The sequence below is a fragment of the Lonchura striata genome, chromosome 8, assembly GCF_046129695.1.
Source record: "Lonchura striata isolate bLonStr1 chromosome 8, bLonStr1.mat, whole genome shotgun sequence".
NCBI lineage: Eukaryota > Metazoa > Chordata > Aves > Passeriformes > Estrildidae > Lonchura > Lonchura striata.
This window is the reverse complement of record NC_134610.1, coordinates 19,907,441-19,925,809: the sequence shown is the minus strand read 5'-3', so window position 1 is coordinate 19,925,809 and position 18,369 is coordinate 19,907,441. Positions and strand designations below refer to the sequence as shown.

General features: G+C 36.4%; 1 protein-coding gene across 2 annotated transcripts in view; it reads right to left on the bottom strand.

Annotated features, from left to right (window-relative positions):
* Positions 1-18,369, bottom strand: part of MYO3B (myosin IIIB) — a 171,710-nt gene that overhangs the window by 131,796 nt on the left and 21,545 nt on the right. For both annotated transcript variants that reach the window (XM_031505414.2, XM_077785039.1), the window contains exon 6: positions 17,456-17,601. In XM_031505414.2, coding sequence (XP_031361274.2) covers positions 17,456-17,601 — 146 coding nt within the window. The remainder of the gene's footprint in view (positions 1-17,455; positions 17,602-18,369) is intronic.

Here is an 18,369-nt window from a genome sequence, read left to right as displayed (position 1 = left end):
GAAGTTCAACTGACTTCCATTAATATATTTCACCAAAGTCCATTCAGCAGGAAGCAGTGTAATCAGCTTTGTGAAGTTACAATAGAAACTGTAGAAACTTGCAGAAGTGGACACTCAGTACAAAATCATCCCTGTATATAGAGAGAGGCCTTTGAAGTTGCTTTTTATGTCAGTGGAAAGATATCACCAATCTGAATGCTGTTACACAGAGCCTCCATGGTTGGGAACCACAGCAGCAAGATCAGAAAGAACACAGGATTTACAGCAAAACCAGAAGCTATATTAGAAGCATGGGACTGCAGCAAAAATAGCTCCACGCCTAATGCAACTGTCTGCCAATTGAGTTGATGTAAAGGATTCCAAAGGCAATTGAACATCCTCAAAATGCCAAGAATTCTGCAAGTCTTGAAAGTATCAGGCAGGCACCAGCCTCCCTTAAGTCTTCTTAACTAGACCTGCAAGCATTGCATTCCCATGCCTATACAGACAACAAGGCATAAACTGTACCTTAAGACTGTACATACCAAACCAGAGCATATGAGACAACTGGAAAAGGTAGTAGCTACTTACAGCATCTTTCGTTTCTTAGGTCTCAGCACAATTACATTAAACTCTCTTGGGCAAGAGAAGAGACTAATGCTAAATCATAGTACTCCAACTACATATAATCATAGAATACTGAGTTCAAAGGGACCCATCAGGATCATTGAGTCCAACTCCTGGCCCTACACAGGACATCCCCAAGAATTACACCACATACCTGAAAATATTGTCTAGATGCTTCTTGAACTCTGTTAGGCTTGCTGCTGTAACCACTTCCCTGGGAACCTGTTGCACTGCTCAATCATCCTCTGGGTGAAAAACCTTTTTCTGATATCCAACCTAAACCTCCCCTGACTCAGCTTCACATAATTTTCTCTGGTCCTGTCACTGGTCATGAGAGTGAAGAGATCGGTACTTGCCCCTCCCCAACCCCCTGTTACCAATGCTGAAGGCTGCACTGTGGTCTCCCCTCAGCCTGCAGACCTCTGTCCTGGCTAGGAGATATACAAGAGACTCCCATGATGGGAGTCTCTTGTATGTCTGCATTATTTATTTGTCCCTTGATTCTTATCTAGACGCTCTCAAATGTGCCATTGCCAAGTGTAAGCTCCAAATATTCTATCCTTTCCATTATGTACAATGCCACCCCAATTCCCATCTCTTCCTACTTGCCTATTCCTCCTTAAGAGCCTGTAACCATCCAACAGAACACTCCAGTCAGAGGACTCATCCCACCAGGTTTCAATTATGCCAGTGACATCAAATCTCTAGGACTGGGCCAAAGCTTCGAGCTCTTGTTTGCTCCTTCTGCTGTGTGCACTAGTCTAGGAACATTTCAGGTGTTGTACTTTGTAGCCAACATCTTATGAAGCAGATTGAGGGATCCTATGATTACTCATTTTTTCAAGTTTTGGCACACTGTCCCATTACTCATCACTGGTATTTTCCTTTGGTATGGCTGGTATTTTCCTTTTCCCTCTTTCAAGCTACAGTTTAGTCAATGAGTTCTTGCTAGCTCTTTTCTTCCTTTTCTCCCTCCCTTTTCTCTGAGGACTTTTTCTTCTGTAAATATATAATTCAAAAGTGTTAACATATAACTTCAATAATCTCTCTTCCAAAGCCATATATCTATTCAAATAATGTGTAAGCACCTTAATTCTAGCAAGGCTATGCTGCTTTAAACCAAGACCAAAATCTACTTAGGGAAAAGAATTGGTTAAATCCAAGTAGAACACAAGACATTGCTGCCTCATTACTGAAAGAAAAATATTCTTCTTGCTTAAGTATTTTACTATCTTTTAATTACAGAAACAGAATTATCTGATACTGCCTCTTAACTGGAATTTTCCATAGGCTATACACAGTTAGAGAAGTCTGGACTTAATCCAATAGCATATGAGGAATTTATATTGAATGGAAAGTTAAACAGACTGCAGGATTCTAATTACCTGGAAAGGTCAGGGGTAGTAATGCATTTTTTTGCCTTTGGGTTTTTGGTGGGGTTTTTTTGTTTGCTTTTGTTTGTTTTTGGTTTTTTTGGTAATACAGGCTTCTGATCCAGTAAAAACCAAACTGGATACCTGTTTTCCCTCTCTCAGAAGAGAATGATGGCTATGTAATCTATAAGACATAAATACACATTTGCTTCTTTTTGCTTATGTTTTTACATGACTATTAATTTTGCTGCTACTGGGTAGGTGACTTAGATTAACAATGAAATATGGACTCAGCTGCGAAACAAATTCAAACCCACCAATGAACAAAATACCAACTAGCTCTTTAAAGCACACTTAAATCAAGATTTATTCACAAGTTTCATGATTATAATAATTCATCAGGCAGAAAAATAATGAGCAAAAATAAAAGGTAAAAGGTAGTCCCAGAATTATGCACAATCTCCTTCTGACTGTTTCACTTCATGCATTGTCGAAAGAGAGGTGCTTCAGGAAGACTATAAAGAGTCTGTCAAGGCTTTCTAAGAAACCTCCATCCATGAACAATCTATGATTCAAAATAGTATGTACTGATAAACACCACCTTTGAAGTAATGAGTATGGACATAAAAAATGTGCTAAGCACACTAATTATCTTGAAGGTCAAATAATAACCTTCAGAAAATGTATTAAACCAAATCTCAGTTATGTAATTTTTTAGTCCATACAGATAGAAAATGTATGAAAAAATATTGCAAAGTGTTCTGCTTGGGAACATCTGGATTATCTTTGACTTTTTCCCTTGAACATTGCAATTCACAGGCCACTGGTTTCAGTCAGATTTGGCATCTGCAAGGTTTTATTAGCCTTTTTCAGAACATGACAAGGCATCATTTATTTCTGTCATTTATTCTACAGTTTCCACTTTCAGTTTCTGGCTTCACTGAGACAGAAACAAGTGTTTTCATTTCAGAAATATTTTTGGATGGAGGGAAAAACATACAGCTTTGCATTCCAATGGTCAACCTTCCAAGCAAAAATTCAGCATAATTGACTTATAATTATGCTTTGTTATCTCATTTATTCACAGAAGTTTCAGAGAGTTAAAGAGGCACAAGCAAATTAAGAGCAATTGAAACAGGGGAAGTAATAGTAGTTTTTATTTATAACCAGTTCTCATCTTTAGTGAAATGAAGTATTTTGCTTTTCTATTAAAATCATTGCTCTGTGAATTTGCAAAGCAGGAGAATGTCAGTTGCCAAAGAAATGAAAATAGGACAGCAATACTTCTGTGCCTGACTGAAATACATATGGTGGTGTCTAGACACCACACTTCTGTAGCTGGAATATTAAAATACTGCAATTACACAGCATATTTATAGAAATTTATGGGTAAGTAAAATACCTTCTTACATCTGGAAGTGAAAAACCCACAGATAAATTCCTAAGGACAATTATCAATTGTGTGTGTTTCACACTCCCACTGTACATTAGCCTGTTTAAGAGGCCTGAGTAGGATACCTGCCTGAAAGCACTGCCCAGTGAAGCACATCCACTCTTGGAAAGCTAAAAGTTGGCTCAATAAAGACACAGAGGAATGCTACAAACTGTTTCTTTTAACCATAGGAAGATTGCCAAAGGAAGAACAAGACCATTTGGAGTCTGACAAGGAACAGTGCACCACAGTCCTGTGTTCCTGCTGAGATCTCACTCTGCTCAGGAGGGCAAAGCAGAGCAAAAGCCCTATCATTACATAGGGACTCTTATTTTCAAAGAGGAAGGCACCTTCTTATCCTTCCATTTCACAAAGGTGAGCATTTTCTTAGTTGAGGCTCTACAGAAGTTGAGGCTTAGTTGAGGCTCTACAAATAAACCTAACAGTAACCCCATAAAAGAAGTTTATTGCAACATAATTGATGTGGCTGGTACTGAACATGCAATTCAATCACTACACTCAGCAAAAGTAAGCACTTAAACCCTGCACTTTCAAAGGAAGTAAGGCTCTTTTAATGTTATATCTCAAACTTTAATAATGTTTTTTGACTTATTATTGTATGAACTGGTATGATTCTGATAGCTCTGCCAGTCTAGTTCAAAAATAAACACTTGCAGAAGGAATGGTGGCCATTAGTTAATGGTGGCGTATTTCCAATGGACCATTAGGAGGATCATAATAAATATTCTGAAGCAATAAACTGAATAAATGCTGAAACCTAAAGAAATGTACAACATGTGTAAGAGTACAATTTTTTAAAAAAAGGAATTATCATTTAAGGTAATATGTCTTCTGAGCAAGATGACTGTATGTGGAATGAAATTTATTTGTTCCCTCTCCTATTCCATCCAATAAGCTTTATTCTAAAATAGTTAAATTTTTGTCTGTTTAAAAAAACCCCGACCTGTATGGTTTATGAATACCTGTACATGATAACTGGGGTGAAGTGTAATAAACATAGTATGAGAAACATGAAAAATGTATTTATTACCAAAAAGGACCTATGACTACAATTAAAATAAACTCTCTCTTAGGCAGAACTAAATTAAAATAATACAGTAAGACTGCATCCCAATAAACCTGTAAAGACACTAATATAAAACTCATGTGTTCCTTGAAACAGATGGATAGGCCATGGAAAGTATCTTGGGGAAAATATTGACTCATGTAAGCTAGGGAATCTAGGAAAGGATAAAGGCAGCTAAACCACATTGAAGGTAAGAACCCCTAATGATGAACATAATATGTAGCAAAACAATTAGTGATGCAATAATAGACCAAAGAAACTGCTACAGAGCTGTTAAAAACATCTATTAAAATATCTATTAAATCATCATGGAACACATGAAGATCAAGAGGGGTGATTTTTTTCTTTTAATGCAAAATTTAACCATCACCTCATGCTGAATATTCTATGGTAAGCTCTGTAAAGAAGGATCTCCTGGATAAGTTTAAAAATGCAGAGAAAATGAAGAACTGAAAGAAGCAATGGTAAATGACAGACATAGGACAAGGGAGCATTTTGAAGATGGGAAGCAGCTCCTTGGCAAAAGGAAAAAGACAATGCCAAGATTGGGAAAAATACCAAAACACTAACAAAGTGAGAAGAGCAAAAACTAAAAATGAGGGACAAAAAAGATGAAAAAGATAAACAAACCAAAATCCCCAAAGGCAAAACTAGGAGAAGTAAAAATACATCTACAATAAAAATAGAGGGTATAATATGGAACACAATCCTTTCTTCCTCAATTTTCTCTCAGTAATTAATTATGAGTAACTAAGGTGATTACATACTTTTTATTATGGCATGAGCACTCAATTTTAAATAACACATAGGATGGCTAAACAAGGAAGAAAATTATACTTCCATCAACTCAGATCTCTGGTTTGGTTGCAATGTAAGACTTTTTCTGTTCTTTTTGTGTCTCCAAGACAGTTCAAGCCTGCTCTAAAATTCTGACATGTTTGTGAGCTGGCAACAGATCAACTTACCCAATGAATCTAACTTACTGCAATTCAAAACATCTTTATCCAGTACTTGTATTAATATGTGAACAGTCTGATAAGAGGGAATCTGATATAACTATACTGGGAATGAAGAAACGTAGCAGTTACATTTTAGCTAATTTAACCAAACTAAACTGCATAAAGCTAATCACTTTAATCAGCCAAGTAGAAAAATGAAAGATGTTACAACTATTTTTTTCCTATGCTTTCAGAGACTGTGATGCTGGATGCCAAAGCAGAGATACCAACTCACTCAAAAGGAGAAATGTTCCTTTCTCCTGTCACTGTCCAAGCTACTGAAGAAAGGTTTGCTCAGAAAGAAAAGCAGGTGTTCCCTTTCCAAGAGCTGCTTTGTTGTGTGTTCTGTTTTCACAGACATACCTTTTTTTTTTTTTTTAATAAACACAGATCTCATTCATGGCACCTCAACATTCATTTGCCAAGTAGATTAAAATGCCAGTCTTCAAAATCTTAGATATATACTTTATATTTTAGAGATCTTAGAGATAAGCAGGGCCATGTTCAAGTTACCTCTAACTTTTTTTTGGATACACTATAAAAATGTTGACAGTTTTTCAATAAAGCAAATATAGACCTCTGAAAAAATAATTATACATACGTTGGAAAATTCACTTGGTTTTGGTAGAGTTTTACCAGCTTTTTTTCACTCTTCAAACCTTTCATACCTTTATATGTGTATGTTTTCAATGCAAATTTTTGAGGGTTACTAACAACCCTAGAAAAATTAGTCCAGTAATTGTTTATTCAGACTGGCTAAGTAAGTAAACTATCCTGTTTACTACTTAAATTCCTCCTAAAACCCCTATATGGATGAAGTGGACATTTTTTCCCCACAGCACAGACTAACATAGGCTGGAAAGGACCTCAGAAGGTCTCTATTCCAACCTCCTGCTCAAAACAGGATCATCTGAATTCAGCTTGGGTTTCTCAAGGCTTTATTTTCTCAGGTCTTCACACTTCAAATTAATTTTCAGTCAATTTTCAGTACGGACTCTTCAGTTATCATGGAAGTCAGCACTTTGAAACCCAGGCCTTGAGCATGGATATTGCTTTGTGTCCCTACACTCCCAAGATCACAATTAGCCATTCATAAATACTGAACCTTAGCCCAGAACCAGCTTACAGGCCATTGCACCAGGCCTTCATCATTATTTACCACTTTCCCCTTCCTCTACTTTCTTTCTCCACTCCCTGCTTGCTATTTCTTCAAGCAGCACTGTAACATTTACCAACCTAGTATTGCAAAGTCATTTAATCTGACTACATTCCAGCTTGTTCATATGTAAAATGTGGCCTCTCTGCAGAGAATGCACTATCTAGAATCTTGCCTGGGAGTCTCTCCTTGGCCTCATGACAGTTACGGAAACTTGCACCTCCTGCAGGACCTCTTGGGAGAAGTTGCAGTACAACAGAAATCTAAACGACATTTCATGATCATGAAATAAACCCACTGAAATCATTATTACTCCCTGAATGCTGGAGTTATAAAGATTTATGACCAATGCCTACTCCAATAAATATTTCTTTAAAAATTTTATGTCTTCTAACTTATGACTATATCTCTGACAGGAAAGAAATATAAGCCACTAATTATTAATAGTAAACGTGCAGATATATGTAGAGCATTATTACTGCACTAATCATGAGTAATTATTAAAGATACTGCATAAAATCTTAACATTAATCAAACTGATAACTGCAACAAGCAAATCAATACCTTTCAAAGCCCAGCTCCTTTTCACCAAATATGTTTGCAAATAGTGTAAATACTTTTTATTGCCTATTTCTGAAAATTACTTTAGAGAGCAAAGCACATAGGCATTTGGTGACTTTCTATTACCAAAAAATAACCAACACACATTCATTACAATCCTAAGGATAATTACAGTCTTGCTAGAATGTGGCTGGTATCTAAAAAGTTCACTTTCAATTTCTTCTGCTTCTATCAGCCAGTGAATTAATTCCTTTATAAATATGAACATCAATATTCTATTTTGAATAGAAAAAAAGGTGTCAGTTTTTCAACTACATCCCACGAAAGTCTCTGGAACTGTGAAATGTACAAGGTGTCTTATTCATCCTGCAACACCAAACTATGTGAAGAGATTATCTTTTGTTCATACAAAAATCTAATTTAATTTACTTGGCTCAATTCATTATAAATTATGTGGGCTACTGAACTCCAATATTAAACATAGGCTATAAAGTCTATTTTGGAACCCCAAAAGGCTAACGGCATGTAATGAATTTTCACTTCTTTAGGACTGCACTACAAACTAAAACAGAATTTTATTACTTTCCTTCAAACATTAAGCTCTAACTTATATTTCCAAGGCACAAGTACAGCAAGTTGCCTGCATACCAATGGCCCTGCAAAACCACCTGTTAAATGCACAAAAATTCAACATAACACAAGTGTGTGTTTTGCATGGACAGCAATCTAGGGATAGACACATGTGAAAAAAAGATGCTTGACAAGGTAAGACATTGCAAGGAAAATATTAAAGTTGTATGAATGAAAATTTATAGAACTGATATGACTTTCAACCAAGATAGTGTTCCAGACTTCAAAAAAAAGCAACTTTTCTGCAATCTCCTCTTTTTCCTCTGTGTGACTGACAGATAAGCTTTATCACCATTTCATATAAAATACCTCTCACTAAAATTTAGTCACACACACAAGAGACTGTATGGTCTGAGTAATCTGCCTGTCAGCATTATGGCTCTGACACCACATAATTTTCAGAAAACAATTAAAAAGGGGAGTACAGGTTTTCTACCATGCAACAAAACTCGAATTCAAGCATCACCTTTTCCAAATCCACTGCTAAAAACCAAACACCACTCTGGACTAAGCATGAAGATGGCTAGCATGTGGCACAACCACGAGGTAAGGTAGGCTGACAATGGATGTTTAACAGCCAGGAAGTCTAAGGGAATTACTCATCCAGTATTTTCCTTTGGCAGTACTGAATACAAGTCTCTTGTGAAATTAAGACTTTAATGCAGAGTTCCCCTCAAGGAAATCTGGTGTGAGAACATTGTGTGTCCTCCATTGTGGGTAAATCCCACGCCCAAAAATAACATTGTGCTATTTGCAGCCTTTATGTGAAATTGCAGTACTTGGTATTTGGGGGACACAAAAAGAAATCAATAAGGAAATAAATTTTCCTTCTTTACAGTATTTAGAGAATTTAGCACAGTGACCAAGGCTTTATTTGCCTGCAGCTGTTTCATATAAAAAAAAAAGGGGGGCACAAAAGAAAAAAAAACCCAAACAAACACAGGAGTTTACACAGTTTAAGATCTGAAGGATCGTTTTAAAAGGGATGCAGAATGCAATTTTAACAAACCCTAAGTAGTCTGCTTCATGAATGTTCACTTAATACCAGACCACAACATTCTTAAAATTTCAAGCAGGGAAACCTGCTCTGGTTACCTTGGTGATAAACTGAAGACAAAATAGCACATAATTGTTGCTGATGTCACTGCTCCCAGTTGTTTCCAAGGTTACAGAGTACCTCAAATAATTGTGATGTTTCATTTCTAGACTGTATTTGAAGCCCATTTTCTGTTCCCAGTAAATTGTTTAGTACTGCAGGTAATCTATCTAAACCTTATCTATTAAGCATCAGAAGCCTCTCAGCAACCTCTGGTAATGATGTAGGCTTATATGTTGAAAATACAGCTATCTAGTTGTTTACTGAGCAACTTGACTCCTAGACTACCTTAATTATTTTTATCCTGTGAATCTATCTCTATATTAATCAATCATAAAAAATACCTGAATATTAAATGTCTCAGGACAAAGCAGTATTCTATGTGAGCTATATACCTAGGAAGCTATTCCCTGGGGTAAATGGTGGAAAATTGGTTGTAACTGTTGTGAGATTTTCTCACAATCTTCAAACTCATTTTAAATGCAGAGCACAAGTACTTTGCTGCACTAGAAATAAAAAGCAGCCAAGCTACATTTTCTCCATTGCAACCTCCAGTTTACTGTGCACCATAGCATGAATCTCTTTAAAAATCAGCATGTACTCTGTGTAAGGATTATGCTGACAGTATTACTGCCAAAAGACAACTACAGACAATGTTGTTATCTACTATAGTTCTGTCAAGAAACAGGGAGCAGTTTTGAAAGTTCACTAAAACCAACATAATTTTAATCTACAATAATAAAAGCAAGACTTGGTAGGTCAGCTCTATCCCCTAAATCTACCTGAAACATATTTCAAATCCTGACTTCTGAAGGAGACAATACTAGATGTCCATCTCCCACCTCTCCTCCTGCTGGATGTGCCTTTCATCACATGACTGCTCTCAGACTGCAAGGCTTGACCTTGTCAGCAAGAAATTTTCCACTAGAGCAAAACAAAATGGCATTCACAGTATCTTAGCAGTCTGTTATTACTTATGCAATGGATTTTGAAAAGTAATAATTTACTTTAGAAACTGGATGACTAAAAGAGTTTATGTGCATTTAATGCACAAAATTAACTGCATATGGAGTCACTGAAAACATCTGTCAGGCATCTCAGCTTCTACCTAGGGTTCAGAGACAGTTGAGAGAAGCATGGAGAGTAACACAGAGCATCAGAAGTGATTCTTTTTTATTTGCTGAGAAAATGGTTGAGAGCTTAGCATGTTTATTTTCACAATTATTTGAGTTTCCTGATGAATTCATTTCAGCTCCATACATTTTAGCTCTTCTGTGTTCTAACAACAACTATACTGGCAGGAAACATTTTGTAAAACAGTCTGTTTTAAATAAGCACCAAAGAATATACCTATAAAACAGTACCCTTCTATTCATGAGAAAGCTAGCTGGAGGAGAGACTCTTAATGAATCAAAAATCAGAAACATACTGTGCAGGCAAAGCCCTCCTTAACAGATAAAACAGTAAATGCTTACAACAGACTATTCAACAGCAAGCCACAGAGCACAAATTAGTTGCCGAAATTAGGCTATAAATACATATGAACAAAGAATGCATTTGCAAAATCAAATTCTACCTGCAAATTACTTACAAAAAGGAAGAGAAAGACAAAATCAATAAGAAACAGGCAGTTGTAGATAAGTTATGTGATAACTGAACAGTTAAAGGAAGGAAAGGAGGGAAATTGCGCCAAGATTATTTAATTTTAGAGCTAATTCCATATTGTCTTATGTAATATATAAAAATACTTATAATATTCTACCACTTTATCAAATATATTAAAATGTCATAAGGTAAATGGAAAACAGATCCCATTTTGCTATGATACAGCTGCTAACTGGATACACTTCAATTTCTAAATCTACTGCCAGACTTAAAAGCCCAGTTATAGATGCATACTTAGTACAGTCTTAGAAATAGCTCTCTGCTTTTTAAATAAAGATGATATAATGAAGGTAAAAGTACTACAAGGTACTCATTACTCTGTTAAACCCTGGCACAGATCTATTTGAATCTGATATTCAAAATTTGACTTTTTATCAATTCATATACCTGTTAGGAATTAATTAGCAATGAATAAGACCTGTACATCCTTTTAAGGGCCGAGCCTTTGCCCTGAAGTCTTTTGGCACTGTTTCATACTCTGAGACACTGACAGTAACAACACTAAAATACTTAATCCTCTTTGCACAAAACCGTTTCCCCATGGACTTAACACATGTACTGCCAAATCACACAAACACCTACATCCACCACTAGAGGTGTAGTGCAGGGGTAAAAATGGTCTAAGTCCCACTCAACATCTTCAATAATGATGAGGTAGAGTGCACCCTCAGCAAGTTTGCTCATGTTCCCACCTGTGAGGAATGGCTGATACACCACAGGGCTGTGCTGCCATCCAAAGGGAAGGAACCTCAACAGGCTGGAGATACAGCAAACAGGAGACTCAGAAGTTCAGCAAAAGCAGTGCAGGGCCCTGGACCAGTATTTTCTGGGGGCTGACCACCAGGAAAGCAGCCTTGCACCAGAGGAACTGGGGGTTCCAGTGGACACTGGGGTGAACATGAGCCAGCTCTGTGCCCCTGTGGTAACGAAGGCTGGTGGAACTCAGGGCTGCTTTAGGAGGGCTGTGGCTGAGACAGGTGACCCTTCCTTTCTACCAGCCCTGCTGAGGCCACATGTGGAGCACTCTGTCCAGTTCTGGCCTCCCCAGTATCAGAGAGGCACAAAGCTACTGGAGACAGTGCAGCAAGCAGTCACTGAGATTGACTGATTTTAAATCATGGAGCACCTCTCACATGAGGAAAGATTGGGACAGGCAGGATGGTTTAGCACATAAAAGAGAAAGCTCAAAATGGGTATTGGCAATGTAGATATACATGAAGGGAGAGCATAAAGAAAACTGAGGCAGGCTCTTTTCAGTGGTGCCCAGTGACAGCACAAGAGTCAATGTGCACACACTGAAACACGGAAGGTTCAACCTGAACATCAGGATATATTTTTTCACTGTAAGGGTGACTGAGAACTGACAGAGGTTGCCCAGACAAGTTGTGGAGTCTCCATTCTAACAGATACTCAAAGCTGCACGGACACTGTCCTGGGCAATCTGCTGCAGATAACTCAGGCTGAGCAGCACAGTTGAACAAAATGACCTGGAGACATCTCTTCCAACCTCAACCATCCTGTGATTCTATGGAAGAAAATACAGCCAAGCACACACACTTTCTGACATTTTAAAAAACATATCAATGCTTCACTTACTGTGAAAGCAGTGATCCTGAACTCTTTGGAAAAAAAATAAACACAGGATGGAGATTTAAAGCATTGTAACAGAAATAAACCACAAAGTGCTTCTTGGAAATTCCACTAGCTAGCCAACAACAAATCTGGGGATTTAAATAATTTTGAAAATCTAGTCATATTCACTGGTGCAAGATTGTATGACAAGTTTCTAACCTCCTGAAGAATTAGTAGTGGTCATTCCAAAGCCTAGTCACAGACCCATTTGTTTTTTCACCTAGAGATAGACTTGAATTGCTTGCTATTCATACACCAACTAAGGAGAATCCCAAGGACATGTAGTTCTGCTCACTAAATGTAACATGTCACCTTACATTTTTATTATTTGGAATTTTCTATAAAAATACAATCACAAAATAATGGGAATACAATGTATTAGACAATAAAATATTGTTTAAAAATCAGCTTATTCCTCAGACAATTAAACATAGCTTTTACAGACACCACAATGCCCTACCTATAACCATAGGCAGAATCTAGTCTTCTGAAGTAGTTTAGTCACATTGTTGTAACTGCACTTCACATTCCTATTCAGAAATAAACAACATTATGCTCTGAAATTTCTATTCCTGATATCAAATTATTTACCATAAGACTATTTTCAGCATGACTTTAATTACTTTAAACACTTCATATTAAGTAACTTCATATTTAAAACTTCATGTTAATTAAATGTGTTAATTCTTTTGGATTTTGTTTTAAAAAAGCAACCAACTCTCAGCTATATTGTCCTACAACACATACTTGTGTTTCTTTACCATTCCAAGCAACAGCAGTAGAAGTGTACACTACATTATATATGAGGATCATGTCAACACCAATGCAGATGGCAAAATTACAGAAAAGTTGGAATATGAGAGGTTGCAATACGAAAGGCTGTGTTAGATCAGATGGATGAAACTACCTGCAGTACATCAGATGACTCACATGTACACAGCAAAGCAAGGTGAAGGGCTGTCCCACAGTCACTCTAACTACTGAAATTATATTCTATTGTCTATTCTCTCTCTTGACATGATCATAACTTAAAAACAACAGTAATTGAGAAATCCTGAAGAATTTCAGAGTTTATTTACCAACCTAAAAGGTGAATGTATGGTGGCACAAAGAGTAAGAAGATACTGCCTATGTACAAACTACCATGAAGTTGCAATGAGGTAGGAGGTGGTTTGATCCTGCTGGGTGCAGGTCAGCTGCTGAAGCAGTCAAGCCATCAGTAAATTCTAAGTCTCAACACAGTACAACACTGGTTAAGAAGTGCACCATTCGATGACTACTCACAAGCTTAACTCCATTCCACTCCTGGCTATTTAACCCGAATTAATGAAGCATCACAATAATTTTAAATGAAATTTCACTTAATTCTCAGATTTTGTGAGTTAGAAAATCAAACAGCCACTTCTTATCACCAACCAATTTTAAAACAGGTGCCTTCCACTGCTCTCAGAAAAAAGCTTGAGTGATAGATGTGAGTGGAGAATTTGGTTTAATTCCTGTTAGTGTCGGCTGTCAGTGTAACCTAGAAAAATTGCTCTTTACCATGTCTCTGTAAAAAAGACTTTATTATATAAAGAGACAAATCCTGAAAAGCAGGATCTTTGCAACATGATCTGAAATCCTCACTTTACACTGGTACATACATCTCACCCACCCTTTCCAGACTAGAATATGCCATCTTTATCTCCTCTTTGCCACACTATTTTTTATAGTTGTTACTTTTCAAAATTTCAAATAATTGCCAGTGATTTGTCATGATGCCCTAAGACATAGTACTGAGATGATGTAACATATCTCACAAGATAACATAGTTTGGAGAATTTATGGACCCATTTTAATTTAAAAAGCTTAGGTGTAATGATACTTGAGAATATTTCATTTTGTAATATTTTTGCCAAAACCGACACACCTAAGTAGTGACAGCAGATGGAAGAGGTTAAAAGTATCAACTCCCAAATTACCAACTTTGCTAGGCCACCTTCCTTTCATAATTTAGACCCTTCTGTTGAAGATTTGAAAATATATTCTAGGCAGATGACATGTTAACAGAATAATTTCATGGTTCAGTGTCTTTGCAGTATGATTTATCTCTTATCTCTAGGCACTGGAGGTCCCTTTTCAGGAGATTTATTGGTTAGATCCAAGAATCCATTTTGATGAGAGACAATTGGAGCATTATTGCAAAACAGACCCTTAACATTTGCTCTAAGATAATGCCTTCTTCTCATTAGCAGTTTTAAGAAAAGTCCCATGCATGTGCTATCACAACTGTTTCTAAGATACTGCACCTCCATACACCAAAATGTTCATGAAAGAAAGAGTTTTTTTATATTTGCATTAGTCCAGAAACTTGTATCCCCTGCTCTTCGAAATCTACATAAGATACATAGAAATAAAGTCCAGAGTCTAATGAAGCATCTGACATAAAAATTAACTAGTATTTTCTTTTTCACTCTACTTTTGCTATCAGATATTTGCTGCAGATAAATTTTGTAGGACAAGAAAAGTTTAACCACAGAAAGTTGCTTAAACATCTGGCTCACAGCTCAGGCCATATTATCAATAGTATGAAGTTAATACTTAGACACCTTAAGAAAAATCTTGTGTTTTCAAAAACACTTAGCACGCAGCATCTCCTGTTGTGAAACACTAGTCAGGCTTTGAGGGAAGTGCAGCACAGTGGGATCACCTTTTTTCTTATGCCCAAGTTGAAGTACTTGGTGATTTCTGAGGGTTCACTGTCCTCTAGAAATAAGATGTTTTGTTGAGATAAATTCAGTCCCCAATCACATTTTATGTTGCTTGACCCAGTGATAGAAAATCTGAATTTAAATGGGCATAGGAGACCTCCTCTTCCCACAATGCCATGTAACACATCTTGGGACTCTATGGTGCATGCACAGGTGTGCTCCTCTGCCAGCCTCTGAGTTATTCAATCTGGAAATTAGTCCATCCCTGGTCCAAGTTACATAATGCAGACGTGAATCTGGAGGCAGTTAAATCTAACAGAAGTCCTTGACTTGAGTTCTATACAAGATATCTCCAAAGATCTTGGGGGGTATGCAACTGTTCTGGCTGCCACTACAAAATTATGAATCCAGTGGTTGATTCAAATCCTATAAAGTCAAAGTAAAGACTCATTGATTTAAATTATACACATTTAAGACTGAAGTCTAGCTCTGCTGCTCACTAGGATGAAACTCAATGCCAAAGCTGAAAGCACAATTGACTCTCACTAGAAAAAAAGCCAATGACTAAACTGACATAGCAACTTGAATATTTGAGAATGGAAGAAGCCTACAGAAACACACAGAGACATTTCTTTATCTAGTTTTGGGTAATTTTGCCATTACTAACATTTTAAAATATTCATGAGAACAGATTAATAAAGAGTGTTTGATAACAAAACTTGAAAACCACTGCAAAGTTTTCTGCTAATGTAAAGAAACTAGCATCACAGACAACAGACCAGACTAGTACACAGAAGACATTATAAATAGAAAGATATGGATCAACTGGAGTCAAGAAGTAAGCAAACAAGGAACTAATTCTTGATTAGAATTTCAGACTTTCAGTCTGAGAGCCTCAATGCTCATGTTGAAAAGGCTGTTAAAAATCTGTGAATTTCAGCCTAGTTACCAGGAACTGCTCCTAGAATTCTTCTGAACTGTCAAGCTACTCTAAGAGGGGAATGTACCTTTCTGTCATATTTGCTATCCCTCTGAACTGATTCCAAACAAGTACCAGGAGAGAAGTTCTGTCTCCTATACTCCAGGTGCTTACACCATCCAGCACTCATCATAGTTCACTTCATCTAATAAGAATGCATAGTTAGAAGCAGCAGGACTATAGCTCATACAATGCACAGCATGGGAAAATATCTTGACTTAAAAACTGATACTATTCTATTTGGTGAATGTACACATTATTTGATTAATCAGATAGATAATTCACCTTTGTTTTGCTATGTCATACAGAGATGCAACAGCACATAGAGAAATATGTAATCTGTAGACAGAAATCAAAGACTCTACATGCCCTATTTTTCTGTATCTTCCTATTGCTTGCTCTTACTTTTGGTATCACTTCTGTCCTCTTAAAACTGTTTTGAGCAGTGATAAAATTTTTAGATATTGTTTTAGTAATCTGAAGCCTCCCTTGCCTTAACTGCTCAGACACTCATGAAAAGGCAACAAGATCAACTGCTGCTTCAGTATGAATAATTTTGGAAAGAGTGGTGGTAGTTCATGTCTGAGCTGGGGAGGAGATAACTGTATGAGCCAGAATCCAGCACAACTGCATCTGCATATAAATAGACTTAATCAGAAATGCAAATTGCAATCAAACAAAATTTTAAAGGCCCATGATAACTGTGTAGATAACAAAGGTCAAATACTTGTATTGCTGAAGGTTTTAAACTGTTAAGTCCGTGGTGATTCTTCATTAGCCAAAATGTGGAAAAGACTGGTACATGCCAGTCTAATCAATCATGGACAATTTCTATATCTCTTCTATTATTACAGCTGGTCTGTTGCTAAACCCTATTTTACACTGACAATCTCAACTTATTCAGGAAGACTCAATGAAATGAAAACAAATGAAATCAAATATAGACAGTATGAAATAATACAGCTAATTTACATGAATATATATAGAAAGAATTTTATATCCCTTTTCCATATCTAATCTAATTCATATTGGACTGTCCACGGATGACAATCCAAATCTTCACAATTTAACATCCTCAGGTAAATGAAGAAATAAATTATGGCTACAGTTTGCTGCAATTGCCAGACTGCTTCATAGCACTGTCAAAACTGTATGTTTTTCTTTAACAGTAAAACAAGGCTAAGACTCTAGGGGAATAATATTTGAAAACATTATTTATCAGTTACAAATGTTGGATTCTCCATTTGAAATAAACGTTTTCATCAGTAGTAGGTAAAGAAAAGTTTTGTTGGAAGGAGGGTACCAGGATATTATGATTTTATATTCTAAGGTAAGAATAAAAAAAATAAGTTTTTATAATTTCAAGTTCTATATAAAAATTATTGTAGAAGACAGACTGAAAAAATAATCTTTAACATTACAGATTTTTATTTTCTTTCTGTAGAAGAGATTCTTAGTATTTTAAGCACAAACATTAGCCAAATAGTTCTCCTTTGAGTAGACTGCCTTTGAACAAACTAGTGAGTGAAGAGAGCCATCTAGTGCCATACCTCGGAATTTTAAAAAGTGTTTTCACGGGATGCATGTCAAATAAAGGAGGGTCTCCATCCCCCAATTCAATAGCTGTTATTCCCAAGGACCATACATCACATCGAGCATCATATGAGTAGTCATACTGTTGTTCACAAGCTATGACCTATCAGAAGAGAAGCAGAGAAACGAACACTTAAATCTAATTTACAACTTGTGTCATCCAATATAGCATGAAAGCATTTTTTTGAGTCATATCTAAAATGCTATGTAGCTATCAAATCCATATCATTTTTGCCTGTATACACCAGACAGAAGAAACACCACAAAAAGGTAACATCAAATTAGAACGTCTCTTATGATTGCTTTCATTGAAAACAATATATATTTTTTAAAAATACATAAAGCTCCATGGGACGCTTCAAATATCTGTACAAAGAACATCAATAACAAATTCTTTTTTTGAAAGAATGACTTACAAAGAACTTTTATAATAGCAGAGAACCCTATTGATGTTATTCTTATTAACTTCTATGACTATTCATGAGGATAGACCAATTTGCACAGCTGGTTTTTAGATAAGGCTATTCCATCAGTAATTTCTGCCCTTTCTTGTTTGTTTTCTGTTTTGTTTTGCATTTACTGCATTTGAGTAGTTTAAAAAAAATCTTAGATAACATACCATTTACCTTGTCTAAGAAAATTGGAAGTGAGCAGGAATCTCTCCTTGGATATCAGAACTCTTTTACATCACAGACATAATGTACAATTCCAGCCAACTCACTGATCACATTCTATACACTAACTATTCATGTCAGCTGAATCTAAATGTGAGATTCAAACGAAGTTTAAATTTAGCCCTTATCTTTACACAGGGATGAGACAAAAATTGCAGCTTCACTGCATTTTATTACGATTTGGAATTGTGTCTCAA